Below are 20402 nucleotides of genomic sequence, written 5' to 3'. Positions count from 1 at the left end.
ATTCAGACTTACTGCTGTAATGTTTTATAATTCAGACTTACTGCTGTAATGTTTTATAATTCAGGCTTACTGCTGTAATGTTTTATAATTCAGACTTACTGCAGTAATGTTTTGTAATTCAGACTTACTGCAGTCATGTTTTATGTTTCAGACTTACTGCAGTCATGTTTTATAATTCAGACTTACTGCAGTCATGTTTTATGTTTCAGACTTACTGCAGTCATGTTTTATGTTTCAGACTTACTGCAGTCATGTTTTATGTTTCAGACTTACTGCAGTCATGTTTTATGTTTCAGACTTACTGCTGTTTTACTGCAGTAATGTTTTATAATTCAGGCTTACTGCTGTAATGTTTTATATTTCAGACTTACTGCTGTAATGTTTTATAATTCAGACTTACTGCAGTCATGTTTTATAATTCAGACTTACTGCAGTAATGTTTTATAATTCAGACTTACTGCAGTATAGTTTTATAATTCAGACTTACTCCAGGTCACTGAGTGATGTCATCTGAGGTAAAACAGCAGCCAGACTCTCAGCACCCCCGTCAGATATCACATTACTGTACAGACTGGAGAATAGACAGGATTAGATCGTTCAGATTACAGACTGGAGACTAGACTGGATTAGACCATCAGATTACAGACTGGAGAATAGACTGGATTAGACCATCAGATTACAGACTGGAGAATAGACTGGATTGGACCATCAGATTACAGACTGGACAATAGACGGGATTACACCATCAGATTACAGACTGGAGAATAGACTGGATTAGACCATCAGATTACAGACTGGAGAATAGACGGGATTAGACCATCAGATTACAGACTGGAGAATAGACAGGATTAGACCGTTCAGATTACAGACTGGAGAATAGACAGGATTAGACCATCAGATTACAGACTGGACAATATACGGGATTAGACCATCAGATTACAGACTGGACAATAGACGGGATTAGACCATCAGATTACAGACTGGACAATAGACGGGATTAGACCATCAGATTACAGACTGGAGAATAGACGGGATTAGACCATCAGATTACAGACTGGAGAATAGACAGGATTAGACCATCAGATTACAGACTGGACAATAGACGGGATTAGACCATCAGATTACAGACTGGACAATAGACGGGATTAGACCATCAGATTACAGACTGGAGAATAGACAGGATTAGACCATCAGATTACAGACTGGAGAACAGACAGGATTAGACCATCAGATTACAGACTGGACAATAGATGGGATTAGACCATCAGATTACAGACTGGACAATAGACGGGATTAGACCATCAGATTACAGACTGGACAATAGACGGGATTAGACCATCAGATTACAGACTGGAGAATAGACAGGATTAGACCATCAGATTACAGACTGGAGAACAGACAGGATTAGACCATCAGATTACAGACCAGACAATAGATGGGATTAGACCATTAGATTACAGACTGGACAATAGACAGGGTGTGTGTGTTTGTGTGTTTGTGTGTGTGTGTGTGTGTGTGTGTGTGTGTGTGTGTGTGTGTGTGTGTGTGTGTGTGTGTATACCTGAGACAGTGCAGCGAGGGGAGGGTAGACAGAGCAGGAGCCAGACTCTCTATTCCCTGGTCTACTATACAGTTCTGGGACAGACTGAGAGAAGAGAAGAGAAGAGAAGAGAAGAGGGGAGGGGAGGGGAGGAGAGGAGGGGAAAGGAGGAAAAAGAGGAGGGAGGAGAGAAGCGGAGGAGAAAGGAGAGGAGGAGAAAGGGGAGGAGAGGAGAGGAGGGGAGGAGAGGAGGAGAAAGGAGAGGAGGGGAGGGAAGAAGAGAGGAGGGGAGGAGAAAGGAAAGAAGGGGAGGAGAGGAGGAGAAAGGAGAGGAGGAGGGGAAAAAGGAGAGGAAGGAAGAGAAGAAGAGAGGAGGGGAGGAAAAAGGAGAGGAGGGGAGAGGAGGGGAGAGGAGGAGATACCATAAACATTGTTAACAAAAGCACAGTAACTGACTGAATGATAGTGCAGATAGATATTATCTAGGGCAGAGGTCACCAACCTTTTCTGGGTCATAATGACCCCAGAGATCTACAGATAGATATTATCTAGAGAGCTCAGTGACGGACAGATTGATCTAGAGAGTAGAGAGCTCAGTGACGGACAGGTTGATCTAGAGAGTAGAGAGCTCAGTGATGAACAGGTTGATGGTTGATCTAGATCACAAGAGAGCTCAGTGATGGACAGGTTGATCTAGAGAGTAGAGAGCTCAGTGATGGACAGGTTGATCTAGAGAGTAGAGAGCTCAGTGACAGACAGGTTGATCTAGAGACAAGTGAGTTGAGTGATGGACAGGTGGATCTAGAGAGTAGAGAGCTCAGTGATGAACAGGTTGATGGTTGATCTAGAGACAAGAGAGCTCAGTGATGGACATGTTGATCTAGAGAGTAGAGGGCTCAGTAACGGACAGGTTGATCTAGAGACAAGTGAGTTCAGTGATGGACAGGTTGATGGTTGATCTAGAGACAAGAGAGCTCAGTGATAGACAGGTTGATCTAGAGAGTAGAAAGCTCAGTGATGAACAGGCTGATCTAGAGAGTAGAGAGCTCAGTGATGAACAGGTTGATCTAGAGAGTAGAGACCTTTAAGCCCATCTAGTCAGTGATGAACAGGTTGATCTAGACAGTAGAGAGCTCAGTGATGGACAGGTTGATCTAGACAGTAAAGAGCTCAGTGATGGACAGGTTGATCTAGAGAGTAGAGAGCTCGGTGATGAACAGGTTGATCTAGGCAGTAGAGAGCTCAGTGATGGACAGGTTGATCTTGAGAGAAGAGAGCTCAGTGATGAACAGGTTGATCTAGACTAGAGAGCTCAGTGATGAACAGGTTGATCTGGAGACTAGAGAGCTCAGTGATGAACAGGTTGATCTAGACAGTAGAGAGCTCAGTGATGGACAGGTTGATCTAGAGACTAGAGAGCACAGTGATGAACAGGTTGATCTAGACAGTAGAGAGCTCAGTGATGGACATGTTGATCTAGAGACTAGGGAGCTCAGTGATGAACAGGTTGATCTAGAGTCTAGAGAGCTCAGTGATGAACAGGTTGATCTAGATAGTAGAGAGCTCAGTGATGAACAGGTTGATCTAGACAGTAGAGAGCTCAGTGATGAACAGGTTGATCTAGACAGTAGAGAGCTCAGTGATGAACAGGTTGATCTAGACAGTAGAGAGCTCAGTGTGAGGTTTCTTACTTGATAATCTGCAGAGAGGAGAGAGACAGCACAGCTCCAGCCAGCCCCTCAGCCCCACTGTCCCCCAGTTTACTGTTCTCCAGACTGGGTGAGGGAGACAGAGAGATTAGACCGACAGAGAGGTTAGACCGACAGCGAAATAAAGTGAAAGCCGTTGTCCCGTGGTCCATCAGTAGAGCGATACTTACTCCAGGTGATGTAGACTGTGCAGGGCTGGCAGCAGCTCCAGGAGTTTAGGGAGCGCCAGAGGACCATTCACTGGCCCCAACCTGTAAACACACACAAACACACTTTATCAAACCAGTGGTAACTCTTGACTTATTACCTAGTCAGACCAGTGGTAACTCTTGACTTATTACCTAGTCAGAGTGGTAACTCTTGACTTATTACTTAGTCAAATCAAAGTGTATTGACTTATTACCTAGTCAAATTAAAGTGTATTGACTTATTACCTAGTGATAGTGGTAGAATAATGACACTCACTCAAACTCCAGCTTGTGGAGATCTCTGACTGCCGGTAGACCCTCCCCCAGGACACCATCTGATTGGCTGGAATGATGACGGACACATCACAACGGCTTTGAACATACCAGTATATATATATATATGTGTGTTTATGTATTGTAGATGGCTGTAACAAGAGCTGGGCAGGTTACTGTCTACTGTATTGTATTGTAGATGGTGTGTGTGTGTGTGTGTGTGTGTGTGGTTGTGTGTGTGTGTGTGTGTGTGTGTGTGTGTGTGTGTGTGTGTGTGTGTGTGTGTGTGTGTGTGGTTGTGTGTGTGTGTGTGTGTGTGTGTGTGTGTGTGCTGTATTGGCGTACCTCTCTGACAGTCTCCTGCTTGTGTGTATGTTGACCAGTGTGGACAGGTGTTGGACGTGGGACACCTGTGTGGCTCTGAAAGGGTTAAGGGTCAACTTGGACACAACCGCTTTTAGAAGCTCCTCCTCCCCACTCTGCTCTAGCTCCTCCCACAGAGTGATGGTGTCAGCGATACACGCCCTGGGACGGACACACACACACAAACACACACACACACAAACACACGTTAGAGTCGTGTTCAAAACACACAGATCAGAAGACTAAATGTGCATGACAAAGTTCTACATACAGTAGAGTGAGAACATCAGATCTATACTGTTCTAGATCTATACTGTAACAGATATATACTGTTCTCGATCTATACTGTTCTAGATCTATACTGTAACAGATATATACTGTTCTCGATCTATACTGTTCTAGATCTATACTGTAACAGATATATACTGTAACAGATCTATACTGTAACAGATATATACTGTTCTAGATATATACTGTAACAGATCTATACTGTTCTAGATCTATACTGTAACAGATATATACTGTTCTAGATCTATACCGTAACAGATATATACTGTAACAGATCTATACTGTAACAGATATATACTGTTCTAGATATATACTGTAACAGATCTATACTGTTCTAGATCTATACTGTAACAGATATATACTGTTCTAGATCTATACCGTAACAGATCTATACTGTAACAGAGCTATACTGTTCTAGATATATACTGTTCTAGATCTATACTGTTCTAGAGCTATACTGTTCTAGATCTATACTGTTCTAGATCTATACTGTAACAGATATATACTGTTCTAGATCTATACTGTAACAGATCTATACTGTTCTAGATATATACTGTAACAGATCTATACTGTAACAGATCTATACTGTTCTAGATATATACTGTAACAGATACATACTGTTCTAGATATATCATGTAACAGATCTGTACTGTTCTAGATATATAATGTAACAGATCTATACTGTAACAGATCTATACTGTTCTAGATATATCATGTAACAGATCTGTACTGTTCTAGATATATAATGTAACAGATCTATACTGTAACAGATCTATACTGTTCTAGATATATAATGTAACAGATCTATACTGTTCTAGATATATAATGTAACAGATCTATACTGTAACAGATATATACTGTTCTCGATATATAATGTAGCATATCTGTACTGTTCTAGATCTATACTGTAACAGATCTATACTGTTCTAGATATACACTGTAACAGATCTGTAGCAGGTCTATCAGTGTAACAGTACCAGTACCTGTATGAGTGTATGTTGTTGAGACCCGTTAGTAGTTTTAATCCTGTCATCCTCAGTCCTGTGTCCTCCAGCCCCAGACAGAACCTCCTCCTCAGCGTTCTACACTGGTCCAAAAGGTTCCACACTACGAAGGCGTCGGCGGGGCACAGTGGAACCCCTTGGAACGACAGAACCTCGGGAAGGTTCCGTACCAGGTGCCTGACCAAGCGGATGTCGCCTGTCTCGTAAACGCAGTGACACGCCTCCAGGAGCCGAGCGGGGCTCAGGTCGCCATGGTGAAGGTTCTCCAGGTGTGATATCACAGCGGCTCGCTTGGCCGCCACCACTTTCATGGCGCCGGTATCCAGGGTGGCCAGATCCCGGAGTTCCGCATTGTTCCGGAAAAGCAGCCCGACAGCGAATCTCTGAGCAAGGTCCAGACACTCTCCCTGAGGCCGTCGCCTCCCCCTGGGCTGCAGAGTAGAGTAGAGTAGAACAGAGTAGAATAGAGTAGAACAGAGTAGAATAGAGTAGAACAGAGTTGAGTATAATAGAGTAGAGTAGAACAGAGTAGAGTAGAATAGAGTAGAGTAGAACAGAGTAGAACATAGTAGAGTAGAGTAGAACAGAGTAGAGTAGAACAGAACAGAGTAGAGTAGAACAGAGTAGAGTAGAGTAGAACAGAGCAGAACAGAGTAGAGCAGAACAGAGTAGAGTAGAGTAGAACAGAGCAGAACAGAGTAGAGTAGAACAGAGTAGAGCAGAACAGGGTAGAGTAGAACAGAGTAGAATATAGTAGAGCAGAACAGAGTAGAGTAGTACAGGAGTACATTTACACGTTAGTCATTTGGCAGACACTCTTATCCAGAGCCACTTCCTGTCAGTACATTCATCTTCAGGAAGCTGTGAGGAACAACCACATATCACAGACATAGGAAAGACACAGACTCCGAGCTAGGAGGTGCTAGTTCAGGTCATAGTCTACAGAGGGACATATGGACAGACAGAGTTTCAATAGAAAACAGTCATTCTACCTGTGGTAGTATCTGGGCCAGCAGAGCGCGGTCAGACACACAGCTGGAGACGGACAGGTGGGCCCCGCCCAGGAAGCTTTGCAGGAAAGGGTGGGCCCAGGACAGGATGTTGTCGGAACTCACGCCGCCACCGTCACCATCTCTGCCCTGCTCCCCCCTCAGCCAGTGAGAATGGACAAGTCCAGTCCTCAGGCCAAACAACCGCAGCTTGACACAGACGGTATTGTCCAGAGTCAGGGTCAGGAGAGATGAATGACCTTTAACCCCCTGCCAAGCCAGACCGCTCAACTCTGACAGAACACACCTGTTCTCTTCCTCTCTCTCTTTCTCTTTCTCTTCCTCTCCCTCCACCCTCTCTCTCTCTTCTTCCTCCCTCTTCTCCTCTCTCTCTTCCTCTTCCTCCTCCCTCTCTCTCACTTCCTCCTCCCTCTTCTCCTGTCTCTCTTTCTCTCCCTCCTCCCTCTTCATCTGTCTCTCTTTCTCTCCCTCCTCCCTCTCTCTCTCTTCCTCCCTCTTCTCCTCTCTCTCTTTCTCTCCCTCCTCCCTCTCTCTCTCTTCCTCCTCCCTCTTCTCCTCTCTCTCTTTCTCACCCTCCTCCCTCTCTTCCTCCTCCCTCGTCTCTATCCTCCTCTTCTCATCTTCTAATTGATTTTGGGATTGAGTGTGAGAGCGAGTGCGGATGTGTGTTCGTGTCCAGTTGCGTGTGTGTTTCAGGGTGTGTTTTTGACTGTGTTTAAGGGTGTGAGTGTGTGCCTGGGTTTGAGTTTGGGGTAGGGTTTGACAGTGTGTGTGTTTCCGGGTGTGTCGTCTCATCTTTAGTAGCAACACACTGTAACACAGTCCCGTCAGCGTGGAGGGGAGTGGGTCCGAAACATCCCAGTGTTCTAGAAGCAGACAGACCATGTGACACAGAGCTGGGTTCCAACACATAGACAGAAGGTACGGCTGGCTATGGAGCCTGGTGAGGGCTAGGACTGGGACTGGGACTGGGACTGGGACTGGGACTGGGACTGGGGCTAGGACTGGGACTGGGACTGAGGTTGGGACTGGGGCTGGGACTGGGATTGGGACTAGGACTAGGACTGGGACTGGGACTGGGACTGAGGCTGAGGCTGAGGCTGAGGCTGAGGCTGAGGCTGAGGTTGGGACTGGGACTGAGGCTGAGGTTGTGACTGGGACTGAGGCTGGGACTGGGACTGAGACTGAGACTGGGACTGAGGCTGGGACTGAGACTGGGACTGAGACTGAGACTGGGACTGGGACTGAGACTGGGGCTGAGGCTAGGACTGAGTCTGGGACTGGTGCTAGGACTGAGTTTGGGACTGGGATTGAGTCTGAGGCTGGGACTGAGGTTGGGGCCTCTAGGGACTGTCCAGAGAAGTATTGTCCCAGGTATCTCTCGATGTCCGGAGGGGAGAAGCCAGAGAGTTCCAGGAGGCTGTCAGCCCGTTTCAGCAGCCCACTGACGGTGCCTCGTGGTCGGGCAGAGAGGAGCAGAGAGCAGCCTGGTAGCAGCTTCCTCTGGAGCAGACCTGAGAACAGCTGTCTAACGCTGTAGTTCTCCCCTTTACTGTCATCCGCTGGAAACTGAAGCAGCCCCTCCAAGTCACGCACCACCTCGAAGCCATCGAATATCACCAGCACACGCTCCGGGACAGAGAGGACCTGATTGAAGACATCCCGTGGGTGGGGGCAGGAGAGGTGTAGGAGGAGGGACCGAAGGCTATAGGTCGGCTCAGGGGGGAGGGTCAGAGCCTTACCGTCCAGTAAGAACACAAAGTCAAACTGAGGCAGGAGGCCGTCGGACCAATCAACGCAGAGCTTCTTGATGAGCGTGCTTTTGCCCATGCCGGCGTTGCCTAGCAACACGATGGAACGTTTGGGTTTCGCCCCGAGGGAGCTCTCAAACACCTGACGACAAACACAGACAATAAATACATTCATTATTAATTACATTATTATTATTTATAATTATAATTATAATTCATTATTTAATTACTTTTTCTGACAGACAGAATCATAAACCGAGGAAGAAAAACCTGTAATGACAACGTAACGACAGCCTTCAGACTAAATACTAATAGTTTCTCTGTAGGTGACGACGTAACGATGATGTCACAGGGTCTGACCTGACTCCTGGCCAACGAGCCCCGCCTCCTCTCCGCGTCTCCGATAACGACCAAATCTTTCTCCAGGCACTTGCTGGTGTTCTTCCCTGAGCCAATCAGGATCTGCCTCTGGACCAATCGCACGTCAACATAGTGGGACGCCAGGCTAAGGCCCGCCTCCATCTCCTGTTGAGACAACGTCATTGGTTGGAGAGACAGGTAGAGTTGTCTTTTGAAAAAAAGACCCAACTCAACGGTCCCTCTTGTCTGTCCCCCTTGGTCTTACCTGGCACATTCCCCTCAGGTGAGCCTTGGCTTGGTGAATGTACTCCTCTGTAACACACAGACACACACACACACACACACACACACACACACACACACACACACACACACACACACACACACACACACACACACACACACACACACACACACACACACACACACACACACAGTAACATTCTCATGTGATTGCCTTTGTTTAGGATGTTTTTTGCATATATAGGGTACAGGGTCAGGAGGAAGAGAGGACAGACTCTAACTCACCTGTCCTGGGGGAGAGGGGGGAGGCAGAGGGGGGAGACAGGGCTTGGCTGGCACAGTCAGACAGAGACCCAGGAGGATACGAACACATCGAGTCTGGAGCTACCTCACCGTCAACTACACACACACACACACACACACACACACACACACACACACACACACACACACACACACACGCACACACACACACGCACACACACACACACACACACACACACACACACACACACACAACATGAGTAACAACCACACCCAGTATTCAAATTGACTCATGTTGATTGACTTATTGACTCAGTGAGGTCAGTGATGACTGAATGGATGAATGAATGGGTGGATGAATGGATGGATGAATGGATGAATAAATGGATGGATGAATGGATGGATGAATGAATGGATGGATGAATGGATGGATGGATGAATGAATGAATGAATGGATGAATGAATGGATGAATGAATGGATGAATGAATGAATGAATGGATGGATGAATGGATGAATGGATGAATGGATGAATGGATGAATGAATGGATGGATGAATGGATGAATGAATGATTGAATGGATGGTATTCCCCCTCTGAAGGAAGCTGCTCTCAGTCATGCAGGAAGTAAATCCCCCTGTCTCATCACTGACTCTGAGTAGAACCCTATTCCCTATATAGTGCACTACTTTAGACCAGGGCCCTATAGAACCCTATTCCCTATATATAGTGCACTACACTAGACCAGAGCACTATAGAACCCTATTCCCTATATATAGTGCACTACACTAGACCAGAGCACTATAGAACCCTATTCCCTATATATAGTGCACTACACTAGACCAGAGCACTATAGAACCCTATTCCCTATATATAGTGCACTACACTAGACCAGAGCACTATAGAACCCTATTCCCTATATATAGTGCACTACACTAGACCAGAGCACTATAGAACCCTATTCCCTATATATAGTGCACTACTCTTGACCAGAGCCCTATAGAACCCTATTCCCTATATATAGTGCACTACTCTTGACCAGAGCCCTATAGAACACTATTCCCTATATATAGTGCACTACTTTAGACCAGAGCCCTATAGAATCCTATTATCTCTATATATATATTGCACTACTCTAGACAAGAGCCCTATAGAACCCTATTCCCTATATATAGTGCACTACTTTAGACCAGAGCCCTATATAACCCTATTCCCTATATATAGTGCACTACTTTAGACCAGAGCCCTATATAACCCTATTCCCTATATATAGTGCACTACTTTAGACCAGAGCCCTATAGAACCCTATTGTCACGGCGTCGGCCGAAGTCGGTTCCCTCTCCTTGTTCGGGGGGGATGGGGTGTCGACGTCGCCGGCCTTCTAGCCACCGCCGATCCACTTTTCATTTTCCATTTGTTTTGTCTTTGTCTTTACCACACCTGGCTTCCCTCAACCAATTACCTGTTTACTATATTAACCCTCTGTTCTCCAGGTATTGTTTGTGAGTGTTTACTATATTAACCCTCTGTTCCCCAGGTATTGTTTGTGAGTGATTACTATATTAACCCTCTGTTCCCCAGGTATTATGAGTGTTTACTATATTAACCCTCTGTTCCCCAGGTATTGTGAGTGATTACTATATTAACCCTCTGTTCCCCAGGTATTGTTTGTGAGTGATTACTATATTAACCCTCTGTTCTCCAGGTATTGTTTGTGAGTGATTACTATATTAACCCTCTGTTCCCCAGGTATTGTTTGTGAGTGTTTACTATATTAACCCTCTGTTCCCCAGGTATTGTTTGTGAGTGATTACTATATTAACCCTCTGTTCCCCAGGTATTGTTTGTGAGTGATTACTATATTAACCCTCTGTTCTCCAGGTATTGTTTGTGAGTGATTACTATATTAACCCTCTGTTCCCCAGGTATTGTTTGTGAGTGATTACTATATTAACCCTCTGTTCTCCAGGTATTGTCTGTGAGTGATTACTATATTAACCCTCTGTTCTCCAGGTATTGTTTGTGAGTGATTACTATATTATCCCTCTGTTCTCCAGGTATTGTTTGTGTTTGTTGTATTTTCGGTCGGTCATGGTGTGCTTGTTTTGTTACTTTGTACATTTGTTAATTTGAGTAAAAGTACGTTGATTACTCTGCTGTCCTGCGCCTGAGTCTCTACACCAGCTACACACAGGACCCATTACACCTATTCCCCAATAGGGCTCTGGTCTAAAGTAGTGCACTATATAGGGAATAGGGCTCTGGTCTAAAGTAGTGCACTAGATGGGGAATAGGGCTCTGGTCTAAAGTAGTGCACTAGATAGGGAATAGGGCTCTTGTCTAAAGTAGTGCACTAGATAGGGAATAGGGCTCTGGTCTTTAGTAGTACACTATATAGGGAATAGGGCTCTTGTCTAAAGTAGTGCACTAGATAGGGAATAGGGCTCTTGTCTAAAGTAGTGCACTAGATAGGGAATAGGGCTCTGGTCTAAAGTAGTGCACTAGATAGGGAATAGGGCTCTGGTCTAAAGTAGTGCACTAGATAGGGAATAGGGCTCTGGTCTTTAGTAGTACACTATATAGGGAATAGGGCTCTGGTCTAAAGTAGTGCACTATATAGGGAATAGGGCTCTGGTCTAAAGTAGTGCACTATATAGGGAATAGGGCTCTGGTCTAAAGTAGTGCACTATATAGGGAATAGGGCTCTGGTCTAAAGTAGTACACTAGATAGGGAATAGGGCTCTGGTCTAAAGTAGTGCACTATATAGGGAATAGGGCTCTGGTCTAAAGTAGTGCACTATATAGGGAATAGGGCTCTGGTCTAAAGTAGTGCAATACATAGGGAATAGGGTGCCATATGGGAGTTACTATATCAGTCACAACACAGTATAAAGTTGGGTCAAATTGAGGTGTTGATGTTGGTCAGCACTCACCTGGAGAGAGAGGTAGGACGTCGAGGGTTCTAGGAGACAGCGAGGGAGAAGACACTGCAAGGACACAGTACGTCAGGTAACACACGCAGGCACACAGACTCACAGACACACAGAGTCACAGAGTCACGGACACACAGAGTCACGGACACACAGACTCACGGACACACAGAGTCACAGAGTCCCAGACACACAGAGTCACGGACACACAGACTCACGGACACACAGAGTCACGGACACACAGAGTCACAGAGTAACAGGCACACAACACAGAGTCACGGAAACACAGAGTCACGGACACACGGAGTCACGGACACGCAGAGTCACGGAGTCACGGACACACAGAGTCACGGACACACAGACTCACAGAGTCACGGACACACAGAGTCACAGAGTCACGGACACACAGAGTCACAGAGTCACGGACACACAGACTCACAGACTCACGGACACACAGACTCACGGGGACACACGGACTCACATGTTCCTCCACTGTTGGAGCTAGAAACAGAAGCATTTTGCTCCACTGTTGGAGCTAGAAACAGAAGCATTTTGCTCCACTGTTGGAGCTAGAAACAGGAGCATTTTGCTCCACTGTTGGAGCTAGAAACAGAAGCATTTTGCTCCACTGTTGGAGCTAGAAACAGAAGCTTTTTGCTCCACTGTTGGAGCTAGAAACAGGAGCATTTTGCTCCACTGTTGGAGCTAGAAACAGAAGCATTTTGCTCCACTGTTGGAGCTAGAAACAGAAGCATTTTGCTCCACTGTTGGAGCTAGAAACAGAAGCATTTTGCTCCACTGCAGGAGCTAGAAACAGAAGCATTTTGCTAAACTTTGTACGCTACCAATGAACTTTGATTTGACTCACAGACACACACACACTCACTCAGTATGTAGGTGGGAGGTCTTGAGAAGCCGAAAACAGGGGCTTGAACCAGCTGCAGCTCTGAGCCATCTGTAAGGACACAGAGCACAGGTTACTCTCTCACACACAGAACACAGGTTACTCTCTCACACACAGAGCACAGGTTACTCTCTCACACACAGAGCACAGGTTACTCTCTCACACACAGAGCACAGGTTACTCTCTCACACACAGAACACAGGTTACTCTCTCACACACAGAGCACAGGTCTCTCTCTCTCTCTCTCTCTCTCTCTCTCTCTCTCTCTCTCTCTCTCTCTCTCTCTCTCTCTCTCTCTCTCTCTCTCCCTCCCTCCCTCCCTCCCTCCCTCCCTCTCTCCCTCTCTCCCTCTCTCCCTCCCTCCCTCCCTCCCTACAGATGGACTATATGAAACATCTCCATTGAAAGTACTTTATGAGTCCAGCATTAACTCTTCATGTGTCTGGGGAAACCAGCACATACCACCATCATCATCACACTTACTGCTACACGAAGAGACGAAAGTAGCAGTCCCAAACCCAGGAATGTAAAGGAGAGAAGGAGCGATCTGGACAAATCTGGGAGGAGGAGGAGAGAGAGTCACGGCCGAGAGGGGAGGAGAACCAGCACAACCTACAGAGAACACAAAAAATATATATTCAGTTTGATTAATTCAGTTCCATTTTAAAAACAAGCCAAGAACATCAATACCTAAACTAAAGGTTAGACTTTATCACTTCTGAACCCCACGTTCCTCTATACCAGTCTCTCAGCCACACTACCTCACTGTAGAGGAACTGAACCCCACGTTCCCTTTATACCAGTCTCTCAGCCACACTACCTCACTGTAGAGGAACTGAACCCCACGTTCCCTTTATACCAGTCTCTCAGCCACACTACCTCACTGTAGAGGAACTGAACCCCACGTTCCTCTATACCAGTCTCTCAGCCACACTACCTCACTGTAGAGGAACTGAACCCCACGTTCCCTTTATACCAGTCTCTCAGCCACACTACCTCACTGTAGAGGAACTGAACCCCACGTTCCTCTATACCAGTCTCTCAGCCACACTACCTCACTGTAGAGGAACTGAACCCCACGTTCCTTTATACCAGTCTCTCAGCCACACTACCTCACTGTAGAGGAACTGAACCCCACGTTCCCTTTATACCAGTCTCTCAGCCACACTACCTCACTGTAGAGGAACTGAACCCCACGTTCCCTTTATACCAGTCTCTCAGCCACACTACCTCACTGTAGAGGAACTGAACCCCACGTTCCTCTATACCAGTCTCTCAGCCACACTACCTCACTGTAGAGGAACTGAACCCCACGTTCCCTTTATACCAGTCTCTCAGCCACACTACCTCACTGTAGAGGAACTGAACCCCACGTTCCCTTTATACCAGTCTCTCAGCCACACTACCTCACTGTAGAGGAACTGAACCCCACGTTCCCTTTATACCAGTCTCTCAGCCACACTACCTCACTGTAGAGGAACTGAACCCCACGTTCCTCTATACCAGTCTCTCAGCCACACTACCTCACTGTAGAGGAACTGAACCCCACGTTCCTCTATACCAGTCTCTCAGCCACACTACCTCACTGTAGAGGAACTGAACCCCACGTTCCCTTTATACCAGTCTCTCAGCCACACTACCTCACTGTAGAGGAACTGAACCCCACGTTCCCTTTATACCAGTCTCTCAGCCACACTACCTCACTGTAGAGGAACTGAACCCCACGTTCCTCTATACCAGTCTCTCAGCCACACTACCTCACTGTAGAGGAACTGAACCCCACGTTCCTCTATACCAGTCTCTCAGCCACACTACCTCACTGTAGAGGAACTGAACCCCACGTTCCTCTATACCAGTCTCTCAGCCACACTACCTCACTGTAGAGGAACTGAACCCCACGTTCCCTTTATACCAGTCTCTCAGCCACACTACCTCACTGTAGAGGAACTGAAGTAAAGACAGTCGGGGCCCGGGTCCCCGCACCAGAGGCGCCACCAAAATGGGATGAGCCAGAGGTGGATCGGGGGCCACGTCCCGCACCAGAGACGCCACTGCGGATAGATGCCCACCCAGACCCTCCCCTGTAGGTTCAGGTTTTGCGGCCGGAGTCCGCACTTTTGGGTGGCTGTCACGTCCTGACCTTAGAGAGCCTTTTGGTTTGGTCAGGGTGTGTACACTACAGGGATAAGAGAGAGTGATGGTGTGTACACTACAGGGATAAGAGAGAGTGATGGTGTGCCCACTACAGGGATAAGAGAGAGTGATGGAGTGCACACTACAGGGATAAGAGAGAGTGATGGAGTGCCCACTACAGGGATAAGAGAGAGTGATGGAGTGTACACTACAGGGATAAGAGAGAGTGATGGTGTGCCCACTACAGGGATAAGGGAGAGTGATGGAGTGTACACTACAGGGATAAGAGAGAGTGATGGAGTGTACACTACAGGGATAAGAGAGAGTGATGGAGTGTACACTACAGGGATAAGAGAGAGTGATGGTGTTCCCACTACAGGGATAAGGGAGAGTGATGGAGTGTACACTACAGGGATAAGAGAGAGTGATGGAGTGTACACTACAGGGATAAGAGAGAGTGATGGAGTGTACACTACAGGGATAAGAGAGAGTGATGGTGTGCCCACTACAGGGATAAGAGAGAGTGATGGTGTGCCCACTACAGGGATAAGAGAGAGTGATGGAGTGTACACTACAGGGATAAGAGAGAGTGATGGAGTGTACACTACAGGGATAAGAGAGAGTGATGGAGTGCACACTACAGGGATAAGAGAGAGTGATGGTGTGCCCACTACAGGGATAAGAGAGAGTGATGGAGTGTACACTACAGGGATAAGAGAGAGTGATGGAGTGCACACTACAGGGATAAGAGAGAGTGATGGAGTGTACACTACAGGGATAAGAGAGAGTTATGGAGTGCACACTACAGGGATAAGAGAGAGTGATGGAGTGTACACTTCAGGGATAAGAGAGAGTGATGGAGTGTACACTACAGGGATAAGAGAGAGTGATGGAGTGTACACTACAGGGATAAGAGAGAGTGATGGAGTGTACACTACAGGGATAAGAAAGAGTGATGGTGTGCCCACTACAGGGATAAGAGAGAGTGATTGAGTGCACACTACAGGGATAAGAGAGAGTGATGGAGTGTACACTATAGGGATAAGAGAGAGTGATGGAGTGTACACTACAGGGATAAGAGAGAGTGATGGAGTGCACACTACAGGGATAAGAGAGAGTGATGGAGTGTACACTTCAGGGATAAGAGAGAGTGATGGAGTGTACACTACAGGGATAAGAGAGAGTGATGGAGTGTACACTACAGGGATAAGAGAGAGTGATGGAGTGTACACTACAGGGATAAGAGAGAGTGATGGAGTGCACACTTCAGGGATAAGAGAGAGTGATGGAGTGCACACTACAGGGATAAGAGAGAGTGAAAGAGTGTACACTACAGGGATAAGAGAGAGTGAAAGAGTGTACACTACAGGGATAAGAGAGAGTGAAAGAGTGTACACTACAGGGATAAGAGAGAGTGAAAGAGTGTACACTACAGGGATAAGAGAGAGTGAAAGAGTGTACACTACAGGGATAAGAGAGAGTGGAAGAGTGTACACTACAGGGATAAGAGAGAGTGAAAGAGTGTACACTTCAGGGATAAGATAGAGTGATGGAGTGCACACTACAGGGTTAAGGGAGAGTGATGGATTGTACACTACAGGGATAAGAGAGAGTGATGGAGTGTACACTACAGGGATAAGAGAGAGTGATGGAGTGCACACTACAGGGATAAGAGAGAGTGATGGAGTGTACACTACAGGGATAAGGGAGAGTGATGGAGTGCACACTACAGGGATAAGAGAGAGTGATGGAGTGCACACTACAGGGATAAGAGAGAGTGATGGAGTGCACACTACAGGGATAAGAGAGAGTGATGGAGTGCACACTACAGGGATAAGAGAGAGTGATGGAGTGCACACTACAGGGATAAGAGAGAGTGATGGAGTGTACACTTCAGGGATAAGAGAGAGTGATGGAGTGTACACTACAGGGATAAGAGAGAGTGATGGAGTGTACACTACAGGGATAAGAGAGAGTGATGGAGTGCACACTACAGGGATAAGAGAGAGTGATGGAGTGCACACTACAGGGATAAGAGAGAGTAATGGAGTGCACACTACAGGGATAAGAGAGAGTGATGGAGTGTACACTACAGGGATAAGAGAGAGTGATGGTGTACCCACTACAGGGATAAGAGAGAGTGATGGAGTGTAAACTACAGGGATAAGAGAGAGTGATGGAGTGTACACTACATTGATAAGAGAGAGTGATGGAGTGTACACTACAGGGATAAGAGAGAGTGATGGAGTGTACACTACAGGGATAAGAGAGAGTGATGGAGTGTACACTACAGGGATAAGAGAGAGTGATGGAGTGTACACTACAGGGATAAGAGAGAGTGATGGAGTGCACACTACAGGGATAAGAGAGAGTGATGGAGTGTACACTACAGGGATAAGAGAGAGTGATGGAGTGCACACTACAGGGATAAGAGAGAGTGATGGAGTGTACACTACAGGGATAAGAGAGAGTTATGGAGTGCACACTACAGGGATAAGAGAGAGTGATGGAGTGTACACTTCAGGGATAAGAGAGAGTGATGGAGTGTACACTACAGGGATAAGAGAGAGTGATGGAGTGTACACTACAGGGATAAGAGAGAGTGATGGAGTGTACACTACAGGGATAAGAGAGAGTGATGGTGTGCCCACTACAGGGATAAGAGAGAGTGATGGAGTGCACACTACAGGGATAAGAGAGAGTGATGGAGTGTACACTACAGGGATAAGAGAGAGTGATGGAGTGTACACTACAGGGATAAGAGAGAGTGATGGAGTGCACACTACAGGGATAAGAGAGAGTGATGGAGTGTACACTTCAGGGATAAGAGAGAGTGATGGAGTGTACACTACAGGGATAAGAGAGAGTGATGGAGTGTACACTACAGGGATAAGAGAGAGTGATGGAGTGTACACTACAGGGATAAGAGAGAGTGATGGAGTGCACACTTCAGGGATAAGAGAGAGTGATGGAGTGCACACTACAGGGATAAGAGAGAGTGAAAGAGTGTACACTACAGGGATAAGAGAGAGTGAAAGAGTGTACACTACAGGGATAAGAGAGAGTGAAAGAGTGTACACTACAGGGATAAGAGAGAGTGAAAGAGTGTACACTACAGGGATAAGAGAGAGTGAAAGAGTGTACACTACAGGGATAAGAGAGAGTGGAAGAGTGTACACTACAGGGATAAGAGAGAGTGAAAGAGTGTACACTTCAGGGATAAGATAGAGTGATGGAGTGCACACTACAGGGTTAAGGGAGAGTGATGGATTGTACACTACAGGGATAAGAGAGAGTGATGGAGTGTACACTACAGGGATAAGAGAGAGTAATGGAGTGCACACTACAGGGATAAGAGAGAGTGATGGAGTGTACACTACAGGGATAAGGGAGAGTGATGGAGTGCACACTACAGGGATAAGAGAGAGTGATGGAGTGCACACTACAGGGATAAGAGAGAGTGATGGAGTGCACACTACAGGGATAAGAGAGAGTGATGGAGTGTACACTTCAGGGATAAGAGAGAGTGATGGAGTGTACACTACAGGGATAAGAGAGAGTGATGGAGTGTACACTACAGGGATAAGAGAGAGTGATGGAGTGCACACTACAGGGATAAGAGAGAGTGATGGAGTGCACACTACAGGGATAAGAGAGAGTAATGGAGTGCACACTACAGGGATAAGAGAGAGTGATGGAGTGTACACTACAGGGATAAGAGAGAGTGATGGTGTACCCACTACAGGGATAAGAGAGAGTGATGGAGTGTAAACTACAGGGATAAGAGAGAGTGATGGAGTGTACACTACAGGGATAAGAGAGAGTGATGGAGTGTACACTACAGGGATAAGAGAGAGTGATGGAGTGTACACTACAGGGATAAGAGAGAGTGATGGAGTGTACACTACAGGGATAAGAGAGAGTGATGGAGTGTACACTACAGGGATAAGAGAGAGTGATGGAGTGCACACTACAGGGATAAGAGAGAGTGATGGAGTGCACACTACAGGGATAAGAGAGAGTGATGGAGTGCACACTACAGGGATAAGAGAGAGTGATGGAGTGCACACTACAGGGATAAGAGAGAGTGATGGAGTGTACACTACAGGGATAAGAGAGAGTGATGGTGTGCACACTACAGGGATAAGAGAGAGTGATGGAGTGTACACTACAGGGATAAGAGAGAGTGATGGTGTGCCCACTACAGGGATAAGAGAGAGTGATGGAGTGTACACTACAGGGATAAGAGAGAGTGATGGAGTGCACACTACAGGGATAAGAGAGAGTGATGGAGTGTACACTACAGGGATAAGAGAGATTGATGGAGTGTACACTACAGGGATAAGAGAGAGTGATGGAGTGCACACTACAGGGATAAGAGAGAGTGATGGAGTGCACACTACAGGGATAAGAGAGAGTGATGGAGTGTACACTACAGGGATAAGAGAGAGTGATGGATTGTACACTACAGGGACAAGAGAGAGTTATGGAGTGTACACTACAGGGATAAGAGAGAGTGATGGAGTGTACACTACAGGGATAAGAGAGAGTGATGGAGTGTACACTACAGGGATAAGAGAGAGTGATGGAGTGTACACTACAGGGATAAGAGAGAGTGATGGAGTGTACACTACAGGGATAAGAGAGAGTGATGGAGTGCACACTACAGGGATAAGAGAGAGTGATGGAGTGTACACTACAGGGATAAGAGAGAGTGATGGAGTGTAGACTACAGGGATAAGAGAGAGTGATGGAGTGTACACTACAGGGATAAGAGAGAGTGATGGAGTGTACACTACAGGGATAAGAGAGAGTGATGGAGTGCACACTACAGGGATAAGAGAGAGTGATGGAGTGTACACTACAGGGATAAGAGAGAGTGATGGAGTGTACACTACAGGGATAAGAGAGAGTGATGGAGTGTACACTACAGGGATAAGAGAGAGTGATGGAGTGCACACTTCATGGATAAGAGAGAGTGATGGAGTGCACACTACAGGGATAAGAGAGAGTGAAAGAGTGTACACTACAGGGATAAGAGAGAGTGAAAGAGTGTACACTAAAGGGATAAGAGAGAGTGAAAGAGTGTACACTACAGGTATAAGAGAGAGTGAAAGAGTGTACACTACAGGGATAAGAGCGAGTGAAAGAGTGTACACTACAGGGATAAGGGAGAGTGGAAGAGTGTACACTTCAGGGATAAGAGAGAGTGATGGAGTGCACACTACAGGGATAAGGGAGAGTGATGGAGTGTACACTACAGGGATAAGAGAGAGTGATGGAGTGTACACTACAGGGATAAGAGAGAGTGATGGAGTTCACACTACAGGGATAAGAGAGAGTGATGGAGTGTACACTACAGGGATAAGGGAGAGTGATGGAGTGCACACTACAGGGATAAGAGCGAGTGATGGAGTGCACACTACAGGGATAAGAGAGAGTGAT

General features: G+C 46.4%; 1 protein-coding gene across 1 annotated transcript in view; it reads right to left on the bottom strand.

Annotated features, from left to right (window-relative positions):
• LOC139423633 (MHC class II transactivator-like) overlaps positions 1-20402 on the bottom strand; it is a 44097-nt gene that overhangs the window by 2669 nt on the left and 21026 nt on the right. Inside the window, exons 7-22 of the mRNA XM_071175219.1 lie at positions 13308-13436; positions 12807-12875; positions 11924-11977; positions 9015-9128; positions 8752-8798; positions 8487-8651; positions 7712-8268; positions 7009-7327; positions 6358-6903; positions 5345-5796; positions 4056-4235; positions 3715-3780; positions 3420-3500; positions 3232-3315; positions 1562-1645; positions 488-571 (exon numbers count right to left, since the gene is read on the bottom strand). Coding sequence (XP_071031320.1) covers positions 488-571; positions 1562-1645; positions 3232-3315; positions 3420-3500; positions 3715-3780; positions 4056-4235; positions 5345-5796; positions 6358-6903; positions 7009-7327; positions 7712-8268; positions 8487-8651; positions 8752-8798; positions 9015-9128; positions 11924-11977; positions 12807-12875; positions 13308-13436 — 3031 coding nt within the window. The remainder of the gene's footprint in view (positions 1-487; positions 572-1561; positions 1646-3231; positions 3316-3419; positions 3501-3714; positions 3781-4055; positions 4236-5344; positions 5797-6357; positions 6904-7008; positions 7328-7711; positions 8269-8486; positions 8652-8751; positions 8799-9014; positions 9129-11923; positions 11978-12806; positions 12876-13307; positions 13437-20402) is intronic.

This window comes from Oncorhynchus clarkii, chromosome 13 (assembly GCF_045791955.1).
Source record: "Oncorhynchus clarkii lewisi isolate Uvic-CL-2024 chromosome 13, UVic_Ocla_1.0, whole genome shotgun sequence".
Classification (NCBI taxonomy): domain Eukaryota; kingdom Metazoa; phylum Chordata; class Actinopteri; order Salmoniformes; family Salmonidae; genus Oncorhynchus; species Oncorhynchus clarkii.
Note: the sequence above shows the minus strand (reverse complement) of the source record. Positions and strands in the feature narration are given on the sequence as shown.